General features: G+C 49.1%; 1 protein-coding gene across 8 annotated transcripts in view; it reads right to left on the bottom strand.

The window, feature by feature from the left end:
• Positions 1–25,436, bottom strand: part of birc6 (baculoviral IAP repeat containing 6) — a 76,591-nt gene that overhangs the window by 2,608 nt on the left and 48,547 nt on the right. For 3 of the 8 annotated variants that reach the window (XM_049006839.1, XM_049006836.1, XM_049006838.1), the window contains exons 64-69: positions 23,890–24,054; positions 23,640–23,805; positions 11,329–11,572; positions 8,850–8,995; positions 8,278–8,388; positions 7,696–8,028 (exon numbers count right to left, since the gene is read on the bottom strand). In XM_049006839.1, coding sequence (XP_048862796.1) covers positions 7,733–8,028; positions 8,278–8,388; positions 8,850–8,995; positions 11,329–11,572; positions 23,640–23,805; positions 23,890–24,054 — 1,128 coding nt within the window. In that variant the 3' untranslated portion in view covers positions 7,696–7,732. Of the gene's footprint in view, positions 1–3,355; positions 3,545–6,917; positions 6,996–7,341; positions 7,502–7,693; positions 8,029–8,277; positions 8,389–8,849; positions 8,996–11,328; positions 11,573–23,639; positions 23,806–23,889; positions 24,055–25,436 lie in introns of those variants that run through there. The other 5 variants (XM_049006840.1, XM_049006841.1, XM_049006843.1 and 2 more) reach the window with 4 other exon arrangements.

Raw genomic sequence — 25,436 nt, 5'->3', positions numbered from 1 at the left:
TGCTCACTGTTTCAACACTGTCCCTTTTGAAGGATTGCACAATAAGAGAGTCTGCTAACAACTGCACTTCGCTATCCGCCTCATGATCTCTTCGCTACTCGCCACAATATTTAATTTATTCAACCTGAGACGTTTATGATTTATTAAATCTGCCCATCAAATTGATCCTTCGTTTTCCACAGAATAAAAAAAATACAATGCAATGTTATTCCGCTAATAAGCTGGCAAGTTGTTATTACTGCCATCACGACATTAGAAAAAAACACAGTGGTTATGGACTGAATTTTCCGGGTATGTAGAAGGCTTGGATGTGGCAGCCTATCCTACTTTTGATGACGTTACAGTCCTAAATTCGGAGACCAGCTTTTCTGTGCTGCCAGGCTGGAGCAATTTTTTTGCAGTGGAAATACTTGGACAAGAAGGAAGAGAGAGACATGGGCCTCTATTCACACACCCAACACACACGGACGTGCTTGAACATATAAAAGCAGTATTTCACGCAGAGTTAAAAAAATCACAAATACTGCAGAGGACAAAGCATCCCCCTCCCAGGCATGTATTCTGCAGGCTGAGTTTTCAGGGATGAACTACCTATGCCTACCCCATAATCAGTAACTCAAACTTTCACAAACACTCTGATGACTTAAGTTTTGTGTTTCCTCACTAGTCCTGAGACCTCACGGGTTCCCGTTTCTGACAGGAAGTGGATGCTATTGGCTAGCCCTCAAATACTGGGCGGAGGGTGGTGACAGACATTCCCCCCCGCACCCCCACCTTAGGTGGGAGGGCACCATGCCGGCAGCAGAATGATGGGCTGTTGGGCAGCCCACATAAGTTGGGCTCTAGTAGCAGCCTTCAGGAGGCTGGTTTGAGATTTAGAGGCTCCCATCAACATCCTGCTTCAAAGCCACTGTCTCTGGGCTGGTTCATTATGCTACAGCAATATTTATTAAGGTCCATCTTCAAAAGTTTAACTCAAGCAATATTTAAATTAATTCAGGCACTTTACTCATTAATTTACCCCAGCTAAATAATAATGAACAATTCAGGGTCAAGCTAAAAGAATGACAGCTAACACTGATTATTATTATATTAGCATAAGAAGTTAGTCTGGCTGTGAGGCAGTACCCTATAAAATTCCTTGCCTACAATACAGAACAATGACAGAGGACGACAAGAAAATTGAGTTCCATCACAAACCTATAATCAGGAGCAGCCTTTAAATACGAACACTTAATTACACGGCCCCGAATGGGTCACAGTGGCACGAGGGCTGAGAGCTTCTACAGGATGGGTCATAGAGTGGCATGTGGGCTGGGGACCTCTACTGGACAGGTCATAGCATCTTGAGGGCCAGAACTGCCTTTGCAAAATGTCATGAGTCACAGAGACTTGAGCCCCTAAACTAAATGTCACAAGGCACCGATGGGAACACAGAGAAAGAAAGGACAGGAAGGATGATCTGCACTGTTATAAGAGGTAAAGCAGGAAGAAGCAGCCTGGTACCCCAAGAAGTGAACCCTGGGAGAACTGGAAGGGCATACAGTGAGAGGAGAGGCGCAGGGTCAGTGACCCTCCAGAGGCAACTGCTAAGCTAACAGCTAACATAGAGCACATCTATGAAAACGGGGCCCGTCCAGGGAGTGAGCGTTTCTCTACAGGCTTCGGGATTCCTGTCCGCCAAGCAGCACCATGGTGGCCCTGAGGCAGTGGTGTGATGCCCGCCGTGGAAGCTGGAAGAGAAGCATGTGCTGATCTGTGAGCCCACCCCCCGAACAGATGGTCTAAACGGCAACATCCAACTTCATTTTCCAATTTGCATAAACAGGAGAATGATGGTCTAGAAGCTGATGTGTGACAGGTGCCAGGCCACCAACAGGCCACACCCCCTAAAACAGCCTGTAAGCGGCAACCAGCCCAGAATATTGCACCTCAAGCACAGAAAACCATGGCCATTCTGAGTGAGCTGTTCTTACGTCTCTAAACAGCTGGGTGGGTGAGCTGAGGGGTTCAGTGTTGGGGGGCCTGTGAACATTATCAATTTCCCTGCCACTGTCACCATGGAAACATCAGTGGCTGCCAAGTGCTTCTCTACCGCCACCACTACCCCCCCCCCTCTCCCACACACACACTCACTGTGATTGGGGGTGGGGGGGCTTCCTCATTCAGATATCAGTAATCCACACCTAAGGGACACTGGGGGGTGAGCCACCATCATGGGGGGATAAATTGATGAGTGAACCTCATTACACCGACGCAAAAAATTACCTCAAGGGCAGCCAATACCACCACACAGGAGCGTGACATCCCCCTCACCCTGCTATGCCATGATCCATAGTCCACAGAGTGTCCTCTCTCTCACCTCCTCCTAGTCACTGCTGCTGCAGGACTGGCCCAGTGGAGATGAGACATGAGTCTGACACCCATGAATCCTTCAGTTTTGTGGTTCGCCCTGCGACACACCATCAGCCCCCACAACAATCACACATCCCAGCCTCCAAGGTGGGTCGGGGCTATTTAGAGGGCCATAGAGATGGGGCATATGGACATTCAGGCCAAATGAGGGGTTAAGTGAGGCCAGGCCTGGAAAAGACCATCAGTCACCTTCACTGGGTTCGTCTGAGTCAGCTTTGGGTTCAAGTCCTTACTTAGTATAGTAGCTGACACGCTGAACTGGCCTGAACACGCAGGTCCGACAGAACCACTCACGTTACTCATTAGTTACTTGTTGTCCCCCCCCCCATCAGAGCATGAGGCGTCAGGTGAGTATCTGGTGGGCTTGGGGGCCTTATCTGCCTCCTCAGGGCAATTTCCCATTGAATAATGGAAAAGTCCCACTCTTGGTAATGGTTATTATTCATGTGGGGGGTGGGGAGGTGATGGGGAGAGCATCGTACACCCAGACTTTGTCACTGAGCTATGACCATGCAGCGCGTGTACAAGCTGACGTCAAGGCCAAGAGGAAATCGCTATCATGGGAAGGGAGGCGGGGGTGGATGGGCTGAAGTTATTACCTACCTGGATATTAATAAACAGTGAATTTATGGCCTATAGCTGTTTAATATTCCCCATGCAGGTGAGTGTTTAATAACCACTGGGGCAGGAGGCTTCAAATCCACCCCTCAACACATGTAGACTCAAACATCTCTCTCTCTCTCTCTCTCTCTCTCTCTCTCTCTCTCTCTCTCTCTCTCTCTCTCTCTCTCTCTCTCTCTCTCTCTCTCTCTCTCTCTCTCTCTCTCTCTCTCTCTCTCTCTCTCTCTCATACAGCCATTCAAGTGCGCACACACACACACACACACACACACACAGAACCCTGCTCCTGCCCCGACTACCCGCCTCGACCGGAACGTACCTCCTTGAAACATGGCGAGGGGCTCCTCATCTGCTCCAGCATGGCCCACTTGACGGTGGCCTGGCGGATGTTGCCATCGTACTCGCGGGAACTCTGTGTGCCGCTGGGAGTGCCCCTCGACCGCTCATACCCAGGCTCATTGAAGTAGGGCTCCGCCACCAGGATCAGCGACTGTACGGACACCAGCACCTGGACACATGACCGAGGGGGTCGACTTTCAGAGGACTGGCTGACAGATCCCAGGCTGTATACACAATACTCTGGGTGAGGAGGCTGGCTTCATGTTGACTGGCACGTGGTAGAAGAACCTTCCATCTACCAAGCTGCATCACTCCTCACTGGAAGTGCTACTCCCCAGACTGGGCATCTTCACCCAGCAGACACCGGTTGGAACATGGACTGCCACAGGGGACTAGAAACAGTCTGGGTGTGTGACCGTACTCACCTAATAAGGGTACTCTGAGAAAGTCAGCAATGTGCCCCTGGACAGCTCCCCCCCCCTCAAACCCTTACTTCTCCCATACCCCTCAACCTCTACAATTTTTAGGATTAATGAATGGATCAAATGGAAAGAACATAAATTTACAAATGAGAGGAGGCCATTTGACCCATCAAGCTTGTTTGGGGAGAACTTAACTAATAGCTCAGAGTTGTTAAAATCTTATCTAGCTCTGATTTAAAGGAACCCAGGGTTTAGGTTGTACTACACTAACAGGAAGACTATTCCATAGTCTAACTATACGCTGTGTAAAGAAGTGCTTCCTCAAATTCGTTTTAAAATGTTCTCCTGCTAATTTCCACTTATGGCCACAAGTGCTAGTATTTAAACTAATATTGAAATTGCCATTTGGCTGAACAGCATCCAGACCTGTTAGAATCTTATATACCTGGATCATGTCCCCCCTTAGTGACGTAATCCAAAGCACTCCTTTGAAAAAAATCGTGGATGGTGTGAGGGAGACGAGAGAGGAGGATGGTTATTTTGTAGGACGACTTTCATTATAATTAATGGAATCACTGCTAACTGTTGCCTCACTGGAATCTTTTTCTTTTAGTGCGACTTTAACAAGGAACCTATCCAATGACAGCCACTTTTGCCTCCTTTTCGATTTCGCGGAAATGTGGACATTGCATCGTCAAACAGATTCATTGCTTGCACTGCTACGGCCTTATTTGGGTGGTGCTTTTGTACTAAATTTTGACTATACGAGTGAGGCACGTTGACTGGGACCAAGCATGGGAAACGATTACCCACAATCCCACAGCGAGAGAGAGAAGAACCATCGGCTCAGTTGTGATTACGTTACACTCGGCAAACAAAACATATATGTAATACTCGTATCGCAGGACCTCTCGTTTTTCCCAAGTTAAAATTTATTTTAAAATTTTGCTTGTCTTGCAAAACACTCGCAAACCAAGTTACTCGCAATCCGAAATTTTACTGTATTTGTTTTGGCATTACACTCATCTTAATTTTAATGTATATTGTAAATATGTCAGATTTATGTTAAATTACAAACTTAACATCAAAGTATTGACATTGCAAAATGCAGTTTGGAACACTTGCAGAAACATTATAAAAGTACATAGAAAGCAATGGTACCAGTTTGTTTTGATCCCAGATATCTGATCGCTAAAGTCTTGGTTACATGAAGATGACTAAATGGTGTAGTTGCAACATTCAGTTGGATCAATAAATAAGAAAAACCTAACTCACATCACTATTTCTGGTCTCCTTCCATTGAATACGCAGGATCTCTCATCTGTATGCATGAGCCATTCACACCTGGCCACACCCCCCCCTTTTATGGTGCTGGTGGGGATGTATCTGGATCGCGTTTCACTGCTGCGTTGTTCATGAAATTACCATGTGAATACAATTTGAATATACGGTAATGCAGCTATTTATAGTGCGAATAGCGATCTTCAGGTGAGGGCGGCACTACACGCCCCCCCCGATGCAGGTAAAACAAAGTAAGGTGACATGGTTTACTTTTTTGCCTATTTAACCTACTTTAAAAACTTCTGACAACTACTACTTCCGACAATAAACGTTTTGAAAACAAGACAGATTACGGATCTAGTCAGCATTTTTTTTCCATGATTCTACATAAAGATTTCAGCAAGATTTGAATTGAAATACGCAAAAAATACGCGGCATCGCTGACGATGCACTCGTCCCCAGAGGGTTAATGTCCATGTCTTAAAATGTAATTTAAATTATTTATATTAATTCATTTATATATAAAATGATTTATATATAAAAATAGCAATTTTAAGACTAGTTAAGATGAGCATGCAAAACTAATGACAAAGAGGGTGACAAAAAGTAACAATGATACACCCTACTAGTTCTCACTCTAGTCCCCCTACAGTACGCTTGGGTAATTTTTTGCTTGTGGGAGTTATACTTGCACTAAAATGTTCTCAGGGCAGAAGGAAAAACGAATGGTTGAGAGAGATAACCAATCAGATTGTAGAGGATCTGGGTCCAAACAACTACAGGAAGCAGGACCAAGACATCTGATTGTTTGGTCTTGCCTCCTCTAGTCGCTTGGGCCCACCTCCTCTGCAATCTGACTGGTCATCTTTCTGGACCAATAATTTCTCCTTGTGCCCTCAGAATATTTTTATGCAAGTAAAACTCCCATGAGTTAACTTTTCATATCATTAAATCAGCCCATTTGGAGGGGGGGTGTTCAGTCCACAATAAAAATTCCAGATAATTTTTGCCAAATTCCTCACATTTCTCCAATATTGCTACCAATAAAATTCTCCAAGTCTGAGAGCTAGTGACAGAAAAATATTGATTTTATTTTAGAATATTCAGAAAATCATCTTGTGCCCTACTTGAGAACCACCCAAAAACAACCATGAAATAAGTGAATGAATGAATGATGCTGCATTCACAAGACTGCTTTTGTAGCCTACCTTTCTGTCCTCTACTGCCACTAACTGCTGGGGATGGGGGTGATTTGTCCTCAGGTCTGTCTTTAGTGCATCAGGTATACATTTGCATCTATATAACGTTTTTGTGAAGTGGTAATAAAATCCAAAGTAGAGTAATAAGACCAAATTGCGCTTCCTGCAGTCATCTTTCCCTTTGGTGATACCAAATGCTTCAATTTAATCTTAATCACCTTCAGCCATAAAATGTGCCAAGTTTGGAAAAGAACCAACAGATAGTTTTTAAGTTATCATGCTGACAAGATCAAGTGTCTATGGCTGTCCATCTCTTGACTATGAATTTGAGGTACTGCTTCACTTTAGGTGTGATTTATCTTGAAATTGATCCCTTCCATCATTCATTCAAGGCCTGTGCATTTTTTGAATAAGATCCGTCAAATACTTTCCGAGTTATTGCGCTAACAAGAATGTGTTTGTTGCAGCCCAGTCCTAGAAGTATAAGTATTTCCTGTCAAGCGAATACAATTAAATCAAGCCCCCGCTGCAGATGAACAGCTGGAGGCAATTATATGCCAGCTCAGAAGGTCAAAGGGGATGTGAACCCATGGCCCTGACTCCAAAGGTCCAGTCAGCAGACATCAGCTAAACCCCTTACCTGCAAGAAGCTGGAGGTTTGGGGATTCCACTTCTCCTCGGGTCGCCCATGCCAGGTGTTGAGGATACTTAAACACACCTAGGGGGAGAGGGGCCCGTGTCAGTGTACATTCATGATCCTGATACGAGTGGGCCTTTCCACCATGGCCATCTCCTCCAACTATGAAAATGGATGTTCCCTGACAGACTGTTACAAATGGGAGAGAGACCTGCTCCCTCTGCTTATCTATGTACCCAATAGGTGAGCTTTAAAGGGACCCTGTACTGCAAAGCATGTCTCCACCCACGGCACCACTAGCCAGCAGCACAGTGGCACCAACTGAGGAAACGAAGTTGGACAGCAGCATCAGTCAGCATGAGGAGGTTCAGCAGTCAGAGAAGGTAGAGGTGATACTTGGCATGGCTGGTGCACCAGCCCCACTTACCTTGCCATCGTTGTAGAGGTTCGGGTTGAAGCGCACGCTGTGGCCACCGGTGGTCTCCAGGTTGACGAGGGGAGGGGAATTTGGGTAGTCCTGCGGGAAGTACACATCGAACTCGAAGCAGCCGTTTGCATAAGGGGTGTCAGCCGGGCCTGTGATGAGACCTGGGGGGGAATTAGCGAACATCAGCCAATCAGGTGATCCAACATATGCATGACACAGCAGACTAATGGCTGTCCTCCATCAGGGGAGCTGTAAAGCCATGGATCAAGGTGGCGAAGCACAGCAGTGAAAGGCTGGGGGGAGGGGTGGTTAGTAGTGCCCAGGTCAGGGATCAGAGCCATTTACATGGCATAGAAACAAGTCAACACATAGAAATCAGAGGTCCCACCCCTCAGGCTCTGCCTCCAACAAGCCGACACCGTGCCATTGCAAGCTGGAAGTGAGTATGAGCTGCTCGCCAAGACAACACCTTCATGATGTCCAGCCGCTCCTCATCACAGCGGACGAAGACAGAAGAGGAGGAGGACAGGGGCAGGGAGGTGGAGAGTGTGACGGCCTCCTGTGCCAGGCGGCGGGCACGGGCTGCGCTGTTGGCATCGCTGGCGTTCTTCACCTGAGACATGTAGTGGTAGTTCACCTTGAACACCAGCTTGCCGTCCTCATCCTCAGACACCATCTCGAATGTGTCTGTGGGGGTGAGGGGGTTAAGATGCATTCAAAGGGGAGTTTTCAGAGCTGCACACTACAACCTCCCCCTTCCTGACCCAAGAGCCAGTCTTCTCCACTCAGCTGAACCAAAGCAAACCTGTTTAGATTAAACTCAGCCCCAATTAGCCCCAGTGGCTCCGCGTCATCGATCTTCTCCGTCGATGGGGCCCCAGACACCGTGCCTCACCACATTCTAAGAAGGGCTGGTTGGGCATGCTGGCAACTCACCAAACTGCAGCTTCTTCATGGCTGCAACGTACTTGTCCTCCAGGGAGCGTAGCATAGACAGCTGCTTGGGCCGGCCTGCAGCCTTCCTGGAAGACTCTGCCAGCTTCCTCTCTGTGCAGGGAAAGAGGCACGAAAGATAAGCCAGGTCAAGGGGCATGGGGGGAATTCAACGTTCTTCATCGTGGGAATACTTCTGGCGGAGCTGCGGCCACAGCAATTAGGCGCCATACATCAGCAGCAGCCATCGATATGCGCACGGCAAGTTGGCGGGATTAGTGCAGCTAATTAGACTGCTGGGGGGTGGGGGGGTTCTTTAAAGGGTCGCTTATGAGCCACTTCCCACTGGCACTAAACACCTGGACTCAGAGCAGGGCTTGACCCCCCCCCCACGAGAGACACAGCCAGGCGATCCAGCTGGCAGGGACCCTGTGGATTTCCAGTCTGTCCCTATTAAACCAGTTAACCTACTATATGCTCTGCATTATGCCTTTTTCATACGTTGTGGGAATGTATCAGAAGGTTGTGAGAAGCATCTAATAGACTGGAAGGCACAGTGCCTGTCAAAGTCCCACCCTGGTTGGCCTGCCGCAGGCTGGTAGTGGCTGCATGGACAATCTCCGCTGTCCTCTGGATGTCTGGGACCAGCAGCGTCAGGCCCTCTGGCTCCGGGTCCGAGGTCTCTGCCTTCACCACTCCTTTGCTCTTGTCCTTCTTTGACCTGGCAGACGCCGGAAGCATACGGAGTTGGTACACCGGTGGAGCACATTGACAAATGGCATGTAAGACATGGAGTTCCAGTAAAGCTGCTGGGAGTACCCCCAAAAACATCGCTCTCTAATACTGGCCAGTGCTCTGGTCGCTAGTTCCTAATGACTGGCGTCAGATGAAACCTGGCTGCCTGATGTAAAGGTTCCACTGAGCTAACAAGCTGCTGCAGAGGACAGGATGGGGGACAGCGCAAGCCTGGCCAACTCTCAGGATGCGCTGGCCCCTGGGGCCACCCAGCATTACTAATGCAGGGGTGCATGCAGCCGTGACCCATGCGCTCATGGATGGCTGAGAACCGGATCAAGCTGGAAGGTGACGTGAGGTGCTCACTGAGAGCGAGATGGGGGGGGGGGCGAGGAACCCACTGCCACAAATCAACCTTGGGAAGCGGAGGTGCACGCACACACGTACACACACACACACAGCTCCTGTATTCTTATTGTGAGAACTTCATTCATTCCTATGGGCATAACCCTAATCCTATGACAACCTTAACCCCTACCCAGCCCCAACCTTAACCGCAAGTAACCAAACAAAAAAACAACTTAATTTTTTTACATTTTTTGATTGGCTTAACATATTTATATTAAATTGAGGTTTAAAAATTGTGGGGACCTGAAAAATATCGCCATCAGGTAAACATAAGGGCTCATTTATACTGATTTATACTCATTACTCAAAAGTGCTGTCATGGCTGTCACACGTTTTCTGCATCATTTGTGCACCTTGTGTATCCTTCATGTCTCATGCTTGTGAGAAATTGATTTATTTTGAACTGTTTTTTCAAATACTGCCATACTTATTTTTTCAGTATCACGCAGGCTAGTCACAAAATATTAACTTCTATGAGATATCTAACAACATGCCATACAACATTCAACATGGGGTAGTAAAGCCATATGTGGCAGAGCCAAGTGCCAGTACGATGTGGAGTAGTGGTTAGAAGATAGATTGCAGCAATACTACAAAATTAGCAGCTTGCTGTGGAGGCAGCAGTTGTGCAACATTTCATGCCACAACCACATACAAACGAGACCGGAAACAAAGGAGCCTACTGAGATGGTTCTCTCACACTGCCCCCTGGTGGACATGACCCTTAATCCTCCAGATAGACAAAAAAATTATGCACCCAAGTAGCGCCAGTACACTGCTTGCGTTGTATGTGCGTCATGTGAAGTATGTCCCAGTCCTAACAGGATTTACTACAATACTGGACCTAGAGGTCGACCGATATATCGGCCAGTCTATATATCAGGCCGATATTTGGCATTTTTTAATGTATCGGCATTGGCCGATATCCGAGTGTAGTACGTTGATTTTTAGACAAGCGTGTCTGCGGGCAGCCCAGTGTTATTGTTACCCATGCTGCCTTGTGCAGGACCCCAGGCAGAAGTTTTGGAAGAGTCCTGGAGAAAACGATAAGGCTAATCTTTCAAAGACCTATTTATGTAGCTAGTTTGCTATTAAATGTTGCTTTAAAAGAAAACGCGAACGCTTTTGAAAGAAAACGCAAATTACATTGTCGGGAACTGGCGTTATGATAATGAACCTTCAACCAACTGTAGCTTACAGGTAACGTTAAGGATCACTGATTCTGACAGAGTTTTGTGCGCATGTTGTTGGGCTCACAGACTTTTTTTTTTTAATTGTTAAAAATCATTTTAATTGTTAAAATTTTAATTGTCAGCCCGATGTTATCAATTCTATTTTTTTTCTTGTGTCAGAGAGTTGTATTGTGTTTTTATTTAAGTTTATATTTAAATTTACACAAGTCAATATTCAATAAATGCTAAGTTGAGAAATTTTGTGTATCGTTTGTTATTATTAGTGTGATATTTTACCATGGAAATACAGGGGAAAAACGTCCAATTATCGGGCAAAAAAAAATCAGCAGCATATATTGGCCATCGGCTGACCCTGATTCCTAATATCGGCATCGGCTCTTGAAAAACCCATGTCGGTCGACCTCTAATTGGAACATTTGAACCCACAATCTAGTGCATATAAACTCCGCACACCCACACTCATGCCTGCAGACACACGCCCAGCACCCGCATGCAGCTCCAAACAGCATGTTAATTACGGCCAGAGAAACAGGCATTTACACTGGACACCATATGGGCTGAGGACCAGAGGGCCAGGAAAGGGCCCTGCACATCAAGTAAACATGGGGGGGAGGGCTAATGATGGCTCCACCTGTGCCTTTGGTAACACCTATCTTTAGCTTCTCTTTCCACTGCTCCCCTGTGGGTGCTGTATCCGTGCCAGGGGATCCTAGCTCACCTGAGCCGGTTGGTGTAGGTGTCCACGCACGTCTTCATCTTGGCCAACAGCATGCCCACGGAGGTTTGGCCCTCAGAGTGCTCATCCCCCTCCCCTTCCTCTTCCTCCTCCTCCTCCTCGGCTCGCTCAGCCGAGTCGCCCGTCAGTGGCAGCAGCAGAGGCACCAGTGCCGTGCTTGTGGAGATGGCCCTGAGCAACTCTAATAGGGCGCGGTACAGTGGCACATGCCGCGCCATGTCGAGTACTGCAGATGGGAAGGGGACAAAGAGCAGCCAATCAGAACACAATGGCTCACAGCACTGTCATCCAATCAACTTTCCACTGGAAGAAGTGGGCCTGAAAAGCGATGGTGAGCCCAGTGACTGTCTCATTCTCATTGCAGTAAAGAGGGCCAAGGGCTGGAAGCAGCTAAACCCAGCGGAGAGATATGAGGAGGTGAGATGAATAGGATGGTGATGGCAGGTGAGTGACTGGCCACCGGGTGGCTGTTAGAGAGCAGGGCCCTGTATAGTAGTTGCTACGACAGCCTAGCAAAGCCCCTTTAAACAGTGCACCTAGGAAGCTGACAGGATCAGGGGAGTATCTGAATGCCAAAATTCATCCCCCACTCAGCAGAACCCTTCTAACCCCCACCCCAAATGGCACCTCCAAGGTCACCATCCCCATCACATCCCCCTGGGTTGGCAGGCCTGATAATCACATTAAGTCATAGGGGACAGGGGTCAAAGTGTAACGAGCAGAGAGGCCCAGCAACCTAGATGGCGAGATAAGCAGGTCATTGCTCAAGACCTACAGTCATCTCAGTCCACAAACCGCTAAGTCAGTCTGTCACCACGATCCAGCCGAGAACTGGCCAGTTGCACTGACCCGGGGTATGCCCAGCTTGTTCATGGTGCCCGGAAAGCTCATTTCATGCCTTTCCGGCTATAAGCAGTGCCACAAACGCAAAAAATCCTAATCAGGCTGGGCCCTGGACAGTATGCATGGTGGGGGCAGCCCCATGTACCCAAAGGGAACGGCGTTGGTGCATTCGCGCGTGCATGGAGCAGCCAATGACTCACTAACACGCTCCAGGGGCCTGACTCACCTCAACACCATCACTTTCTGAGTATGGTGACGCATGGTAACACAACGTGATGGGAAAGCAAGAGCGGCTTGTTACAGAGGGGGCCGAGGACTAGCGGGTGACGACGGAGGGAGGACACACAGAATTGTAAACATGTCGGGGGGGGGGGCGGCAGGTGCAGCAATAGATGTAGCTTGTTACCGGGGAGAAGTGGCAAAGAATAAAGCAGGGGGGGGGGGGGGTTGCTGAAATGTCAACCTTAACCATTTTGTTCTGACCAAACAAGTATGAGACTTAGAGATTTCTAGTTTTTTTGATTGCATTCACAGATCTTTGAGGGGCCCTGAAAAATGGTCCCCCACAATGTGATGAAAAACTCTTACTTTGACATTGTGGAGACCATTTTTCAGGGCCCTATGGGAAAAATGTTAATGCTAACTATGACAACCTTCACCCCCACCCTGCCCTAACCACAACTAAACAAGCAAAATACAGAGTTTTGCATTTTTAGTTTTTTCATAGCAGTCACTGATTTTTATAAAATAGGTTTCTCCCTTATGGGGACCAGGAAACCGGTCCCCATAAGGGGGGAAAAAAAAAACTATATTTATCACGCAATGGGAACATGTCTCCCCATATGGATAGGTATACCTGCTCGCACACACACAAATACACATATCCTGGAAGCAGATCCAGTTGTGTCAAGCCCCAAGCAAATATCACCCAGGTATCCTTGCTGCAGACAAACAGCACTTCCAGCACACAAAGCCACACGTTCAGCACTTAGGATCCAGCCGTGTATGAAGCGTCAGCAGGCAGGCCGGCCAGATCGTTACGGCTCATCTCGGTGTCAACTTAAAATCTCCAAAAACTCAATCCAAGAATAGGCAACAACTAATGGGCCATTAAATAGGAAATATTGAGCACCGCCAATTTTCTATTCCATGTCATTTAACTCACGCAGCATGAGGAAATTGGAAAAGGATCCGGAGTGAGGCAATACCACCACTCACCAGCAGGTGGACGTGTAAGTCCCTCGGGGCACCTGGCCCAGGGTGTGCATGACGAGGCAGGCTGGAAGACATCTACTTTTATGGAACTGCTACACGCTGCCTGGCTTCAAAATCATACGAGTTCCTTTTCACTTTCATTTAATTAAGGCGCATGTGACGGTGGTTTCTGGAGCTGGACGGCAAGGAGTGACAGGACTGTCCCCAAAATCACATCGATGCTGGCTGATGACCCAAGCTGTCACTCCACCAGGACCACCGTCCCCCAGTACAGCCAGCCTATAACAAAGGTCCTATCTGCCCAATTACCACGCCCCCCCCCCCCCCCCACACAGAGCACATACACATAGGAAATCACACAAAACGCATAAGGTGAATCCAGCAGAAGCACATTTCATCTCCTAGACAAGGTTGGCCAGTGAACAGCCATTGCATGCGGTTAGATTAGAGCACTCTCAACGGGGGCACCGCATGCAGCTAAATCCCACCCCCAGCATTCCTGGCGAGTGTTGGGCAAGAGGGAGACTGAGCCCCCTACACCCCTTCCCAGGAGGAGGGCCACTAGATTAGTCTGCTCGAGCCTGTGGAGTAGTGCCTGCATAATTCATGACAGCGCCTCCTCCCTGTGGTCTCACTGCGCTTGGGGGGAGGCCCACCGATTGGCAACCTCACACGTTAACAGATGCCGAGAGCTACGACATCATTGCCTGAGGCGAACGATTTGGGCGAGGGAGGGGGACTGTGCTTGTCAATTAAAGGAGAAGGAGAGGTATTACAAAAGGCCTGAGAGCTCCTCCCTCAGTCTCCCGATAGATGGCGAGGATGTCCCGGCAGGCCTAAGAGCCACTTCCTCAGTCACCCACTAGGGGGCGAGGGCATCCCAACGGGCCTGAGAGCTCCTCCCTCCAGGGACGGATTACGGACCGGGCCAGCGGGGCCGCTGCCCAGGGACCCTTGGGGTGCAGGGGGTCCGTGGGGCCCCTAGCCCAAAACAATTTGCAACGCTCATCAACAATGTATTTTCGTTTGTCTATTTTAGAGGGCCTACATTCTTTGATCCTCTGCCTACAATGGCCCTTGACCCTATATGGAGGGCGTTTGGCTGCCAAGGGCCCTTGAATTGTGGTGGTGGTGCTGGTGGTGGTGGTGGTGGGGGGGGGGGCCTCGCGAACGTTTTGCCCAGGGGCCCACACAACCCATAATCCGTCCCTGCCTCCCTCAGTCACGCACTAGGGGACGAGGGCATCCAAACAGGACTGAGAGCTCCTCCCTCAGTCACGCACTAGGGGGCGAGGGCATCCAAACAGGACTGAGAGCTCCTCCCTCAGTCACGCACTAGGGGGTGAGGGCATCCCAACGGGCCTGAGAGCTACTCCCTCAGTCACGCACTAGGGGGTGAGGGCATCCCAACGGGCCTGAGAGCTACTCCCTCAGTCACGCACTAGGGGCTGAGGGCATCCCAACGGGCCTGAGAGCTCCTCCTCAGTCACGCATTAGGGGGTGAGGGCATCCCAAAAGGACAGAGCTCCTCCTTCAATCTCCCGCTAGGAATTGATGTTGTCCCGTTAGACCAATATCTCACTACCAGGTGGTCTCCATAGACCTTCAAATGAATTTTAAAATTTACAGATTCAGCCAAGCTCTATTAAAGATGACTTCCTGTTTCTCCTAACAAGCAGGACCTCTAATCCCCCCTCTGTGAAAAATGACCCCATACCAGTGTTAAGATGTCTTTGTGTTCGTTTAGCCCAAGTGCTGAAACTTAACATTTCCAAGTGAAAAATTAAGCCATGTAGCAGGGAATGTGGGGTGCATGCCAGGGGGAGGGAGCTCGCCCTTTCTGCTCCCCCGGCAGGTGTTTGGCATTTCGCAGCATAAGATGCTTTTTACACTATATAGGAAAGGGCACCTGTTGGGGGACCCTTACCTTCTTATCCCAAATGGACAAGAGAAATCCTGCCTGATCTGCCTGTTTACCAGGCAGCCACGGCAACAGCAGCTATATAAATATGCCAATGTTTCAACACCAAACAATGCCTTTGAAAGTACATGTTTATAAGCAGCTTGACTGGTGTGATTCGGCCCAATGAAGGATGAGGGCTCATGAAGACAATGGTGCAGGGGGATGGAAGTAGGGACAGGGGGGGCAGACACCAGGTACCTGCGAGCAGAGCCCCAGATGTACACAAGCCAAGGGCAAAACACAGATATTGACAGGCAGGTGGTTAGGATCCCGGGTGTGACTGAGGAAAGGGAAGGCTCTGGAGAAGGTATGGTGAGATGGAGAGAATAGGAACCAGCAAGGAGAACAGGAAGCAGTCCTCCCAACAAAGATGAATAGTCTCAGGCAGTAGAGGGCAGGTCATGGGGTAAATCCCAGTAAACTGTCCCCCCCACACCCAAAAAGGCATGTCCCTTTCAATACAGCTTCATGCTCGTCACTCTGGGAGAAATGTGTTACCAAGCGGACAGTATGAAGTTCTTACCATCACAACAACCCCCCACCCCCCCAAAAAGGAGCACAGTGTTCCCCTGACAACAGTGGTCTTGTTGTGCTGATTCAGATGAACTTCATCTGAGAACGTCTGTCCAGGGTGTTAGCACTCACACGCACCTGGAGACCCACGAGACGCTCTCACCCACACACACCCAGGATGGGACAGACCCCCACACCCCACACCATCCCACCGGCCATCACCCAGCACCATGTTTTCAAAATCATCCCATCAGCATTTCAAAAACACAAGACTAATGCAAGCTGCAAGCTTCCAGAAGGTCTAGCTGGTAATATGGGTCTATTGAGTGACGTCCGGTGCTTGTGGTGTGACAGGACAAGCCGGGCCACACGGGCCGCTCAAAGCATGTGATGGGGCCCCATTAAATGAGCAAAACATCCCTCTGCTGCTTCCCACAATCCCACACGGCTGTGGGACATCTTACAATATTCTGGCAACTAAAGCCAAAGAGGCGGAATGCTAAGCGTATAAACAAACTCCAGAATGTTCCACTGCTGATGTAGCGGCACCGTGGTGCAAATTAAACGCATTTAGCAGAAAGTAAAACCTTCCAATTATCCATAAATGTCAGTGTAAGCAATTAAGCACCAATATCCGCTTGCAATTTGTTATATGGACAACTCCCAGACAGAGAAGCGAGTGTCCAATCCAAGGTAGGGGCTGTCGCTCAGGGCCCGTAATGGTGATTAACACACTGGAAACTCTATAACCGCAGCACGGCTGTGTGACACACTGTAATTCAAACTGAGGAGACTGTACTGCACAAAGGTTAGCATGCACCAAACACCCCAGCACTCTCACAATTCCCTGAGAAGAGCGGACGGTCAGAGGTCTAAATCACCTGCACTGGTCCCATCGTGCCACTCAAATCCCACTAGGGATAAATTGGCCACCTGAGCGTACAGAAGCCGGTGTTGGTGGCAGGACCCGAAACCACTGCTAAATTATATTTGACCGCATTGTGGTGAAGAGTGGTTGGGCATGTAGCAGAGAGAAGGGGAGGTCATGTCAGAAGCTAAGCCGGCCTACAATTACTGTTCTGCATGAACCGAGGGGAAAGTGAATGAGGGACCTGGGTGAAGGACCCTACAGCTGTAAGATTACTTTTCTGGTCGTGGGATTCCAAGGGTGATCACGGATCCTTAATCCGCTGAGCTACACACCGCTGCAAACAGAACTTACAAAATTATTAACCCTCTGGAGACGAGTGGTAGGGAACACACTTTCACTGACTGGGGCATGGTCACACATTTCATTCAATATCCATCCATCCATCCATTTTCCAAACTGCTTATCCTACTGGGTCATGGGGGGTCCGGAGCCTATCCCGGAAGCAATGGGCACGAGGTAGGGAACAACCCAGGATGGGGGGCCAGACCATCGCAGGGCACACTCACACACCATTCACTCTCACATGCACTCTTACGGGCAATTTAAGTCCAATTGGCCTCAGCATGTCTTTGGACTGTGGGGGGGAAACCGGAGTACCTGGAGGAAACGCAACGACGACATGGGGAGAACATGCAAACTCTGGACACCCAAGCGGAGACTGGAACCAGGGTCCCAGAGGTGGGAGGCAACAGTGCTAACCACTGCACCACTATGCCACCCATTTCATTCAATATCATAAACTTAATTCAGTTTGTTTTGATCCCAGATATCTGATCACCAAAGTCTTGGCTACATGAAGAGTACTAAATTGTGTAGTTTATTCAACATTCAGTTGAATAAACAAGAAAAAGCTAACTCATGTCACTATTTCTGGGCTCCTTCCATTGAATATGTAGCAGCTCATGTGTATGCATGAGCCATTCACACCTGGCCACACACCCCCCCCCCTTATGGTGCTGGTGGGGATGTATCTGGATCGCGTTTTACTGCTGCGTTGTTCATGAAATTACCATGTGAATGCAATTTGAATATACGGTAATGCAGCTATTTATAGTGCGAATAGCGATCTTCAGGTGAGGGCGGCACTACACACCCCCCGATGCAGGTAAAACAAAGTAAGGTGACATGGTTTACTTTTTTGCCTATTTAACCTCATTTTAAAAACGACGACAACTACTACTTTCGACAATGAACGTTTTGAAAAGAAGCCAGATTATGGATTTAGTCATCGTTTTCTTCATGTTTCTACAATAAGATTTCAGCGAGTTATGAACTGAAATACACAAGAAAGATACGTGGCATCACTGACGATGCCCTCGTCCCCAGAGTGTTAAATCATCCATAATTTTCAGAAAAAGGAGAAAACATTCCCAAAGAAGACGATAAAGCCAACCCACCACCCACATTACACATCCCTAACACTGATCCGGTCCTTTTGGTGCCCCCCTTGCACTCCTCCAGAATGGGCCCTACAATGAATGATTAATTAAAGGTTCAAACAGTCAGAATTTACAGCACATTTCAATCTCCCTCCAGGGTAATTGAAACACGCAAGCGCTCTGTGAGGCTGATAAGAAGAAGGGAACAGACACACGCAAAACCACACGCACAGACTGACTGTTATCTGTAAGCAGTGAGCAATGGTCAAGGTCAGGTAAAGGTCCTGCCTTTCAACCTACAGGAAGGCGACTGCCTAGTGATGCTCTGGGTAACTGAGTATCACAGTATTCTTGAGCAAACTCTGATATAAAGAAATATCTGAAGCAAATCATCCGGGGTAGAAAATAATCTACAGTTCATGTGTCCATGGAAGAGCAGGGAGGGCCAGAAAGGACCATGGAGGAAACATACTATTGTCTCCCTTGAGAGAAAGACAACTGATGTTTCTAAATATGCATGCTTACTGAACTTGTGTTCTCGTGTATCTGTTTTACGTCATCTGCCATCGCCAAAGACTAGTTGCAATACTAAGAACAGAAGTACAGAGGACTGTAAAAATCCCTGGGTGTCACTCTTGCCTCGCCCCAAATATCAAAGAGGTTGCATAGGTTGCATCTTCGCTAGATGAGAGCAATCCCATGATTCATCGCACCCTAAGTTGGTTCTTGGGAGGCAAGTTAGCAAGACCTGTCTAGCCAAGACCACAAATATCATATATTTGCGTTCTAGGTATTGGGAAACACCCCATATTTAATGCTGAATGCAGAGAAGGGCAAATTAAACACAACAAAACCTACAGCCTCATGCCCTCCAGGGAATGTGTGAGCTGAGAGTTAGGGGGGAAAAGTACATCTGACTCATCTCTGGGGGTGGAGGGTCTCTGTACGTGAAGGCAGTAACACATAGGCCCCCAGGCAGTCTGGGACGCGCCAATAGCTGTGGCATGAAACCACAGGCAGGTGGCGCCTCTGTGCCAATATAGGCTCCTGCTGCAAATGAGGAACACATTGGCTGTGGGTTTGGGGCAGGCTGCTCTGATGACGAGCTATTCTCAGAACTGCTTGCTCTGGGCCCCCCTTCTCCAGTCTCTCCCTCTGTCCTCCTCCACCTCCTCACTCCACAGGCCGAGCGCAGCTCACATCCTGGGTGATGCCTAGAGCCCCTGGGTCGGAGAGGTGTAGCTCAGCCACATAGTTGGCTACATGGGGGTTCCCTCAGCAGCCACGAACACTACCCACCTTCCCCACAGCCATCACAGAGCTGGGGCAAAGTATTCCCTCACATTCACGACCAGGGGGAGGGCGTCCCTAGGAGAGACAGACAGCATATGAGCAGTGGAGGACTCCCACTCCATGGCTAAGCACGCCTCATGCAGCTCCCCGATCAGCGTCCAAAAACATGTCACCCTGCTCCTCAAACGCCTAAGGGTAGGTTGGTGGCCCCCACCCCCAGGTCATTGTTTACATTTGCAGACGAATCCCTGTGCTCTGTGTGCATGTGTGAGTGTGTGCATGAGAGAGAGAGAGAGAGAGATAGAGAGAGAGAGAGAGAGAGAGAGAGCGCGAGAAATGCAAGGGAGGGAGAGAGAGAGAGCAAAAGAGGGAGGGCGGGAGTGTGTGAGCGAGAGGACTGTGTGCGCTATCGTGTGCTCGCGTCTCTAACAATGGGTCAAACAGACCAAGTTGGCAGATGCCTGAGCGTGAATTACAGGCAGCTCGTTAAGGCGTGCGCCTCGGCAAGGAATCGCTGGGATGAGCGACCATGACGGGTCGCCCCTGAGCGCTCCAGGCAGAGCTTACGCGGTCACAGAGCACGCGAGCAGCTAATCCCCTGCCAGCAGCAGCTGCAGCGGCAGCGGCTGCAGCCCCGCTGCCTACAGTCGACTGAGAAAGACCCTGCTTCTCTGGCCCCCCATCCCCCCACTGGTAAGGGCCAGCATCCTGGGAAGAATATCCACCACCGCCATGGGAACCACAGTCATCACCATCGAGGAGGTGCGGGCGCTGGAGGGCAAGGAGGAGCGAGAAGAGTCCATCCTGGCCATGCTAGGCATCATCGGCACCTTCCTCAACCTCTTTGTCATCGTGTTTGTTTACATCTACACCACCCTGTGAAGGACTGCCCCCCCTCACCAGTGAGGAGAGACACGCGGGGGGACCAGGCAGAGTAGGGCGGCATGGCCAGCCACCCCGGAAAGAAAGGACGGGAACGCACAGCAGGGATGAGATAGCAGAAGCACGGCCGCTACCCACGGACATCATCTGACTGACGACTCGCGTTGAAAACAGCATTTTTAAAGTGGATTATAAAGAGTAAACATGGAGGATTCAACAAATGGGATTTACAGGACTCGCCAAAGGGAAACAAAAGACAGGCTTCTCTGTAGTGCAAGTGGCACCCCCTGGTGGCTGGACAGCTGTGTCGGAGCAGGCAAGGAGCACACACGAACCTTTGCTTCATGTTTCTACCCTGGCCTTTACGAGCTATTCCAGAGAGCAGGAACGGCGGACAGACTTGGCGGGGGTGCAGAGATTTTCCCAAGAGACTGCTGAGATATGGCGTGCCCCTCGACGCAGTGACCCCCCAGGTGCGGTGAGCCGTCCACTTTTCCATGCATCTGTTTGACTTACAGGGCACTTGTGTGCCCTTGTTTCAACCTGTACCGAAGGGGCTTTTCTAAATGCCATAACTCTACATGTTGTGTACTATAGGATGTTTGAACAATAAAAGCAGATATACCCCAGCGTGCGCTCTGTGTTGTTGCCGTGCAGAGATGAGGTGTGGATGCAATGGTTGCTATGGAGAAATGGGTGCAGTGAGGGATGGAGGAGGTTACAGTGGCTCCACCCCCATGTGCCATGCGGGGGGGGGGGGGGGAGTGTTTGAAGGTCTGCCAGGTAGTGGGGGTCTAATATGTGGGGCTTAGATATGGCTCATGCTGCCAACATAAGCGCTGGGGGGCAGGTGCAGCACGTGAGAGAGCAGCGAGGCTGTGTGATCATGCATCAGCACGGATCTGTCTATCATGTATGTGTATATGTGTGTGTGTGGGGGCGGGGGCTCATTTTTATGGCACCATCAGTCATTCTGGGTGTATGCTGTCCATGATTCTGTTTTCAGGGCTGGGGGGCGTCAGCAGGGCTGAGCTGGAGAGATACTAACGCCTCCAGACAAAGTGACAAGCGGGGAAATTAAATCTAGGCCATAATGACCCATCTGTCGGGTTACAAGCGCTAAACCATCAGAGACGACAGCATTTAAAAGCCGTTACCGTACAGACAGTAGGTATGCGAGGATCATCAACCGCAGATACACACAGCACGATGTGGGAGGCCCCCTACCACATGGCTACAGGGGGAGAGGATGGGGGCCTAAGTACACTCATCCAGGACAGAGCCCTCGAATCACAGGAAAGGTCATTAACACAAGCGAATGAAAAATGCCACTCTGCGCAGGACAGCCTGATTAAACCAGGAATAACCACACATCGCATGCGCACTGGGGGAGGGGGCGGAGCCAGGCGGAAAAAGGCACATTGACGCTATTAAGAGCAAAAATGACAACCACATATATCCCTCAACCCTCCTCACACAACCACATCAGCACAATGAGAGCCCGTTTTATGTCAAACTCCAATTTCAATTACGGGGGGACCTGACAGGATTAAGGGTGACCCAGGTGGAGCAAAACTACCTATGGTTAGCAGTTCAGGGATTCCACTGAAAACAGGCAGACCTGACAAGCTGAGTGCCAGACAGAGGAGCCCAGGCTAAACAATCACAGAATGAGACCAAGAGGACCCGAGCAGAGTGAAGCCGTGAAAAGGTGTCTGTCTGCTTGGTGTTTGATAAGGTAGGTGGTCATTGAAAGTAAAGCAAATGTGTCAGGAGGACTAGAGACCTGCAAATACCAGAAAGCCATCTTGAGAGGAGGGCTCAGTAATAGCTTTGGTGATCATATCACAAAAGCAGCACAAGACTGCTGTCTATGAATCTCCCTCTGCTGGCCACAGCTGCCCACTGGTGGCTCCTGCACAGCTGGGATCACCGATCCCCAGCTGCACCATCAGCGCAGAGTGGCCAGTGTCTCAGGTGCTACGCTCCCATCACATCAGTCAGGATGTGAGAATGGCTGCAGGGGACACACTTCCTGCAGTTTAACTGCGATCTGCAGACACCTGCCGAGACCTGTCAGATTCTTACACCGCATGCAAGGCTGGGGAGGATACCGGGTTCACCACAAGGGGAACGTCCATGACAAGAAAGGCAGACATGTCCCTCCGTGATCATTTCTTATTCCACATGGTCCTTCTATGCAACTTAACCACATTCGACTTAGGTACAGTTACCTGTCAGCTAAGCTACTGGCAAAGACGCAGAGACTCAACAGAGGATGAGCCGCATGGGATGGGCGACTTGTCGACAGCCACCGATACTCGATTCAACAGAGGATGAGCCACGACGGCAAGCTTCTGTGCAACTTCACAGCCGAACAGGGTAGCACCAGCTGGACCTGACAAAAGACATCCCATATTGGCACAATAACTTAAGGTGGCTGTGGGTCAGACGCTGCAGGTCTCAGAGCCACTAACCCCGCTGAGGAATCAGCTCTAGGATTGACTGGGAGCACAACCGTCTGCCTCCTCAGCAGCAATTAAACCCAGGTCACCTCAAAGTAATTTAAGCAGAATGACAAGAAAACAGACACTAATTAAAGGCTAGGCCTCTATTTAAATCCGCCGTCCAGTCTACTGCTTATTGATGCCAGAATGAGTCAAGCCAGATCATGGTGCTGCCGTTGTGACCGCACCACGTGCTTGGTTGCCAGTTGGAGGCACAAGGACTCATCACCCGATGGATCCCTCGCTCTGCTCTCAGGATGACTTCAACAAAAGCACTTGACCAGAAAAACCTTAATGAAACAGCTGCCTGCATAAACAACAGAAGACCATCCCCACCCAGGCAAACAGCTCCCTCCTCTGGGATCCTACAACCAGTGGGAGCTGCCTGGTGTGTGCTGACAGCATTTTGTACCTTCTGTACTGTAAGGGTGCGTTTCCCAGGAGCCCCTTTTTTGGGCAGTGTGTGGCTCTGCAGGTCAGGACTCCGCGCCCATAAACAGAAGGTTGCTGGATCGAATCTGGGGGCCAACAGACTGATGCCCTGTTGGGCTCCTGAGCAAAGCCATTACCTCCGGGCTCCAGGGGCACTGCATACTGGCTGACCATATGCTGTGATCCCCCAGGCTTGCTCCCACATGTACACAATGTGTCTTATTGAGAGCAAGATGGGATGGGTAAAAACACAATTTCACCAGGGAATGAATTAAGCCTCAATGAGCAGAGCAGACACATTGACAGGGCTGAACAGCAAGATGCCAGTGGCTCACCAGAGTCATTCCGCAGGTAAGAGGACATGGCTGGGATCAGGCAGGACTGGCTAAGCAGCTCCTGGAGCACTGAAGGCAGAGCGGTGTTGTTCTGGCCCCGGGCCTCCCCTGGGGGGGCATCCCCGGAGCCGATGTAGCCCGCAGGGTTGATGTAGCTGGCCAGCACCTGGAGGCCAAGCACAGAGGCTGTTAGGATGTTGTTCGTGAACACACAGCAGATGGGTAGGTGGGGGTGGGGGGGGGTGCTGACCTGCAGCAGGCAGGTGACGTGTTCCTCCTCCAGCCGCTGCTTGGTCAGGGCCTGCTCCACGTCCCAACCCGATGCTGTGGAGCCCGTGCCAAAGCCCGTGCCCTTAGCCCAGTATAGCTGCTGCTCTTCGCCAGTGCCTGCACCGTGCCCACTGGGCACCTGAGGCTGTAAACAAAGGATCAAGTCAGGGCCAAGCGCTATGCAGAGAAGGGGCACCGGCACACTCGCTTGGGGGTCAGTCGCACAGAAAGCTGGTATATTGCTCAGCACAATGGGTCCGGGCTCTTGGACAAGTAAACACATTAGTTGATAGCATACAGTACATTCATTGGTACATTCGAGCTGATCTCCACACAACCCTGAGAAACTCTTCTGAAAGCAGAATCACATGACAAATTCTGCACCTCATTTTGATATTTTAAAAGTGGAGTGAGATATTCAATCTCCTGAGTCCTTCAGGTGCTCGAAATATGCAGGAAGTCCATAAAACAGGTAAAAATTTCTGTAAAATGGCAATCATTGTTGAAGAGGCACCCCTTGGCTCTGAGAGGCTGGCTGCGGGACATAGATGTCAATGCCCTGTGTGCAAAAGCAGGCTACAAACAGACACAGACAGAAACAGACAGAACCAGATAGATACATTCAAGTAGGGAAGGGAGATATGGCAAAAAAATTTAGGGCAGGGTCACGATCCACAACCTTGCAGTTACTGAATAGTACACACTATTGTAAGAAATATAACCTTATGACACAATAAATCCTAAAACAAAAAACGACAGCCTACTCTTTCAGGTGTTTTCTTTTGAGGTGGTTAAAAAAAAAAGTCTGTCGTGTTGCCATCTGACGTGCAAATGTTATTTTTGCAAATTTTGCAAATAACTGTTTTGCTCCATGTCTGTTTTGGAAAATTCAAATAAATACTATCGATGTCAAATTCTTTTTAGGAATCATCTCCTCCATGTTGTCCATGCCACTGCGCTGCCACATTGGGAATGTGTTGTATGTTGGGACAATAGCACAAGAAAGAGGGGAAGAAATCCAAGGCAGTACCTACTGTTATTACCGGTTTATTGGTGTGTTGAAATGTATTTGGCTATCAAAACAGACCTTCGATGCATGCATGAGCCATAGAACTGCAAGTGATAGAATGTGCACTGTAACATGGTAGAAACGATTTCTCTGTAAAGGCGGATCATGGAATCATGGAGACATTTGAATCATTCATGATCAAATACTGGAAAATCGCCCAACCACACATACAAACAAACACACACAGACACTGATATGGGTTTTCCCAGTGGCTGAAGCTGATTTTTTTTTCTTTTTTTGGAGGAGCGGGGGGGTGCTGAAGAGCCAATATAAAACCAACTTTTTAAGTTGAAAAATAAATGAGTAACAATTCTTCAATTTTAAATACTTATTTAACATCAATAACATTACACAATAATAATTAAACTCTACATATTAATCACACTTAAAACATAGAGCATTTTAAAATAAAAACATTACATGCTGTCTCTGGAATGTCACGACTCAATTTTTGACTA

The sequence above is a fragment of the Brienomyrus brachyistius genome, chromosome 3 (assembly GCF_023856365.1).
Source record: "Brienomyrus brachyistius isolate T26 chromosome 3, BBRACH_0.4, whole genome shotgun sequence".
NCBI lineage: Eukaryota > Metazoa > Chordata > Actinopteri > Osteoglossiformes > Mormyridae > Brienomyrus > Brienomyrus brachyistius.
The sequence above is the reverse complement of the archived record's forward strand: the minus strand, read 5'-3'. Positions and strand labels throughout refer to the sequence as shown.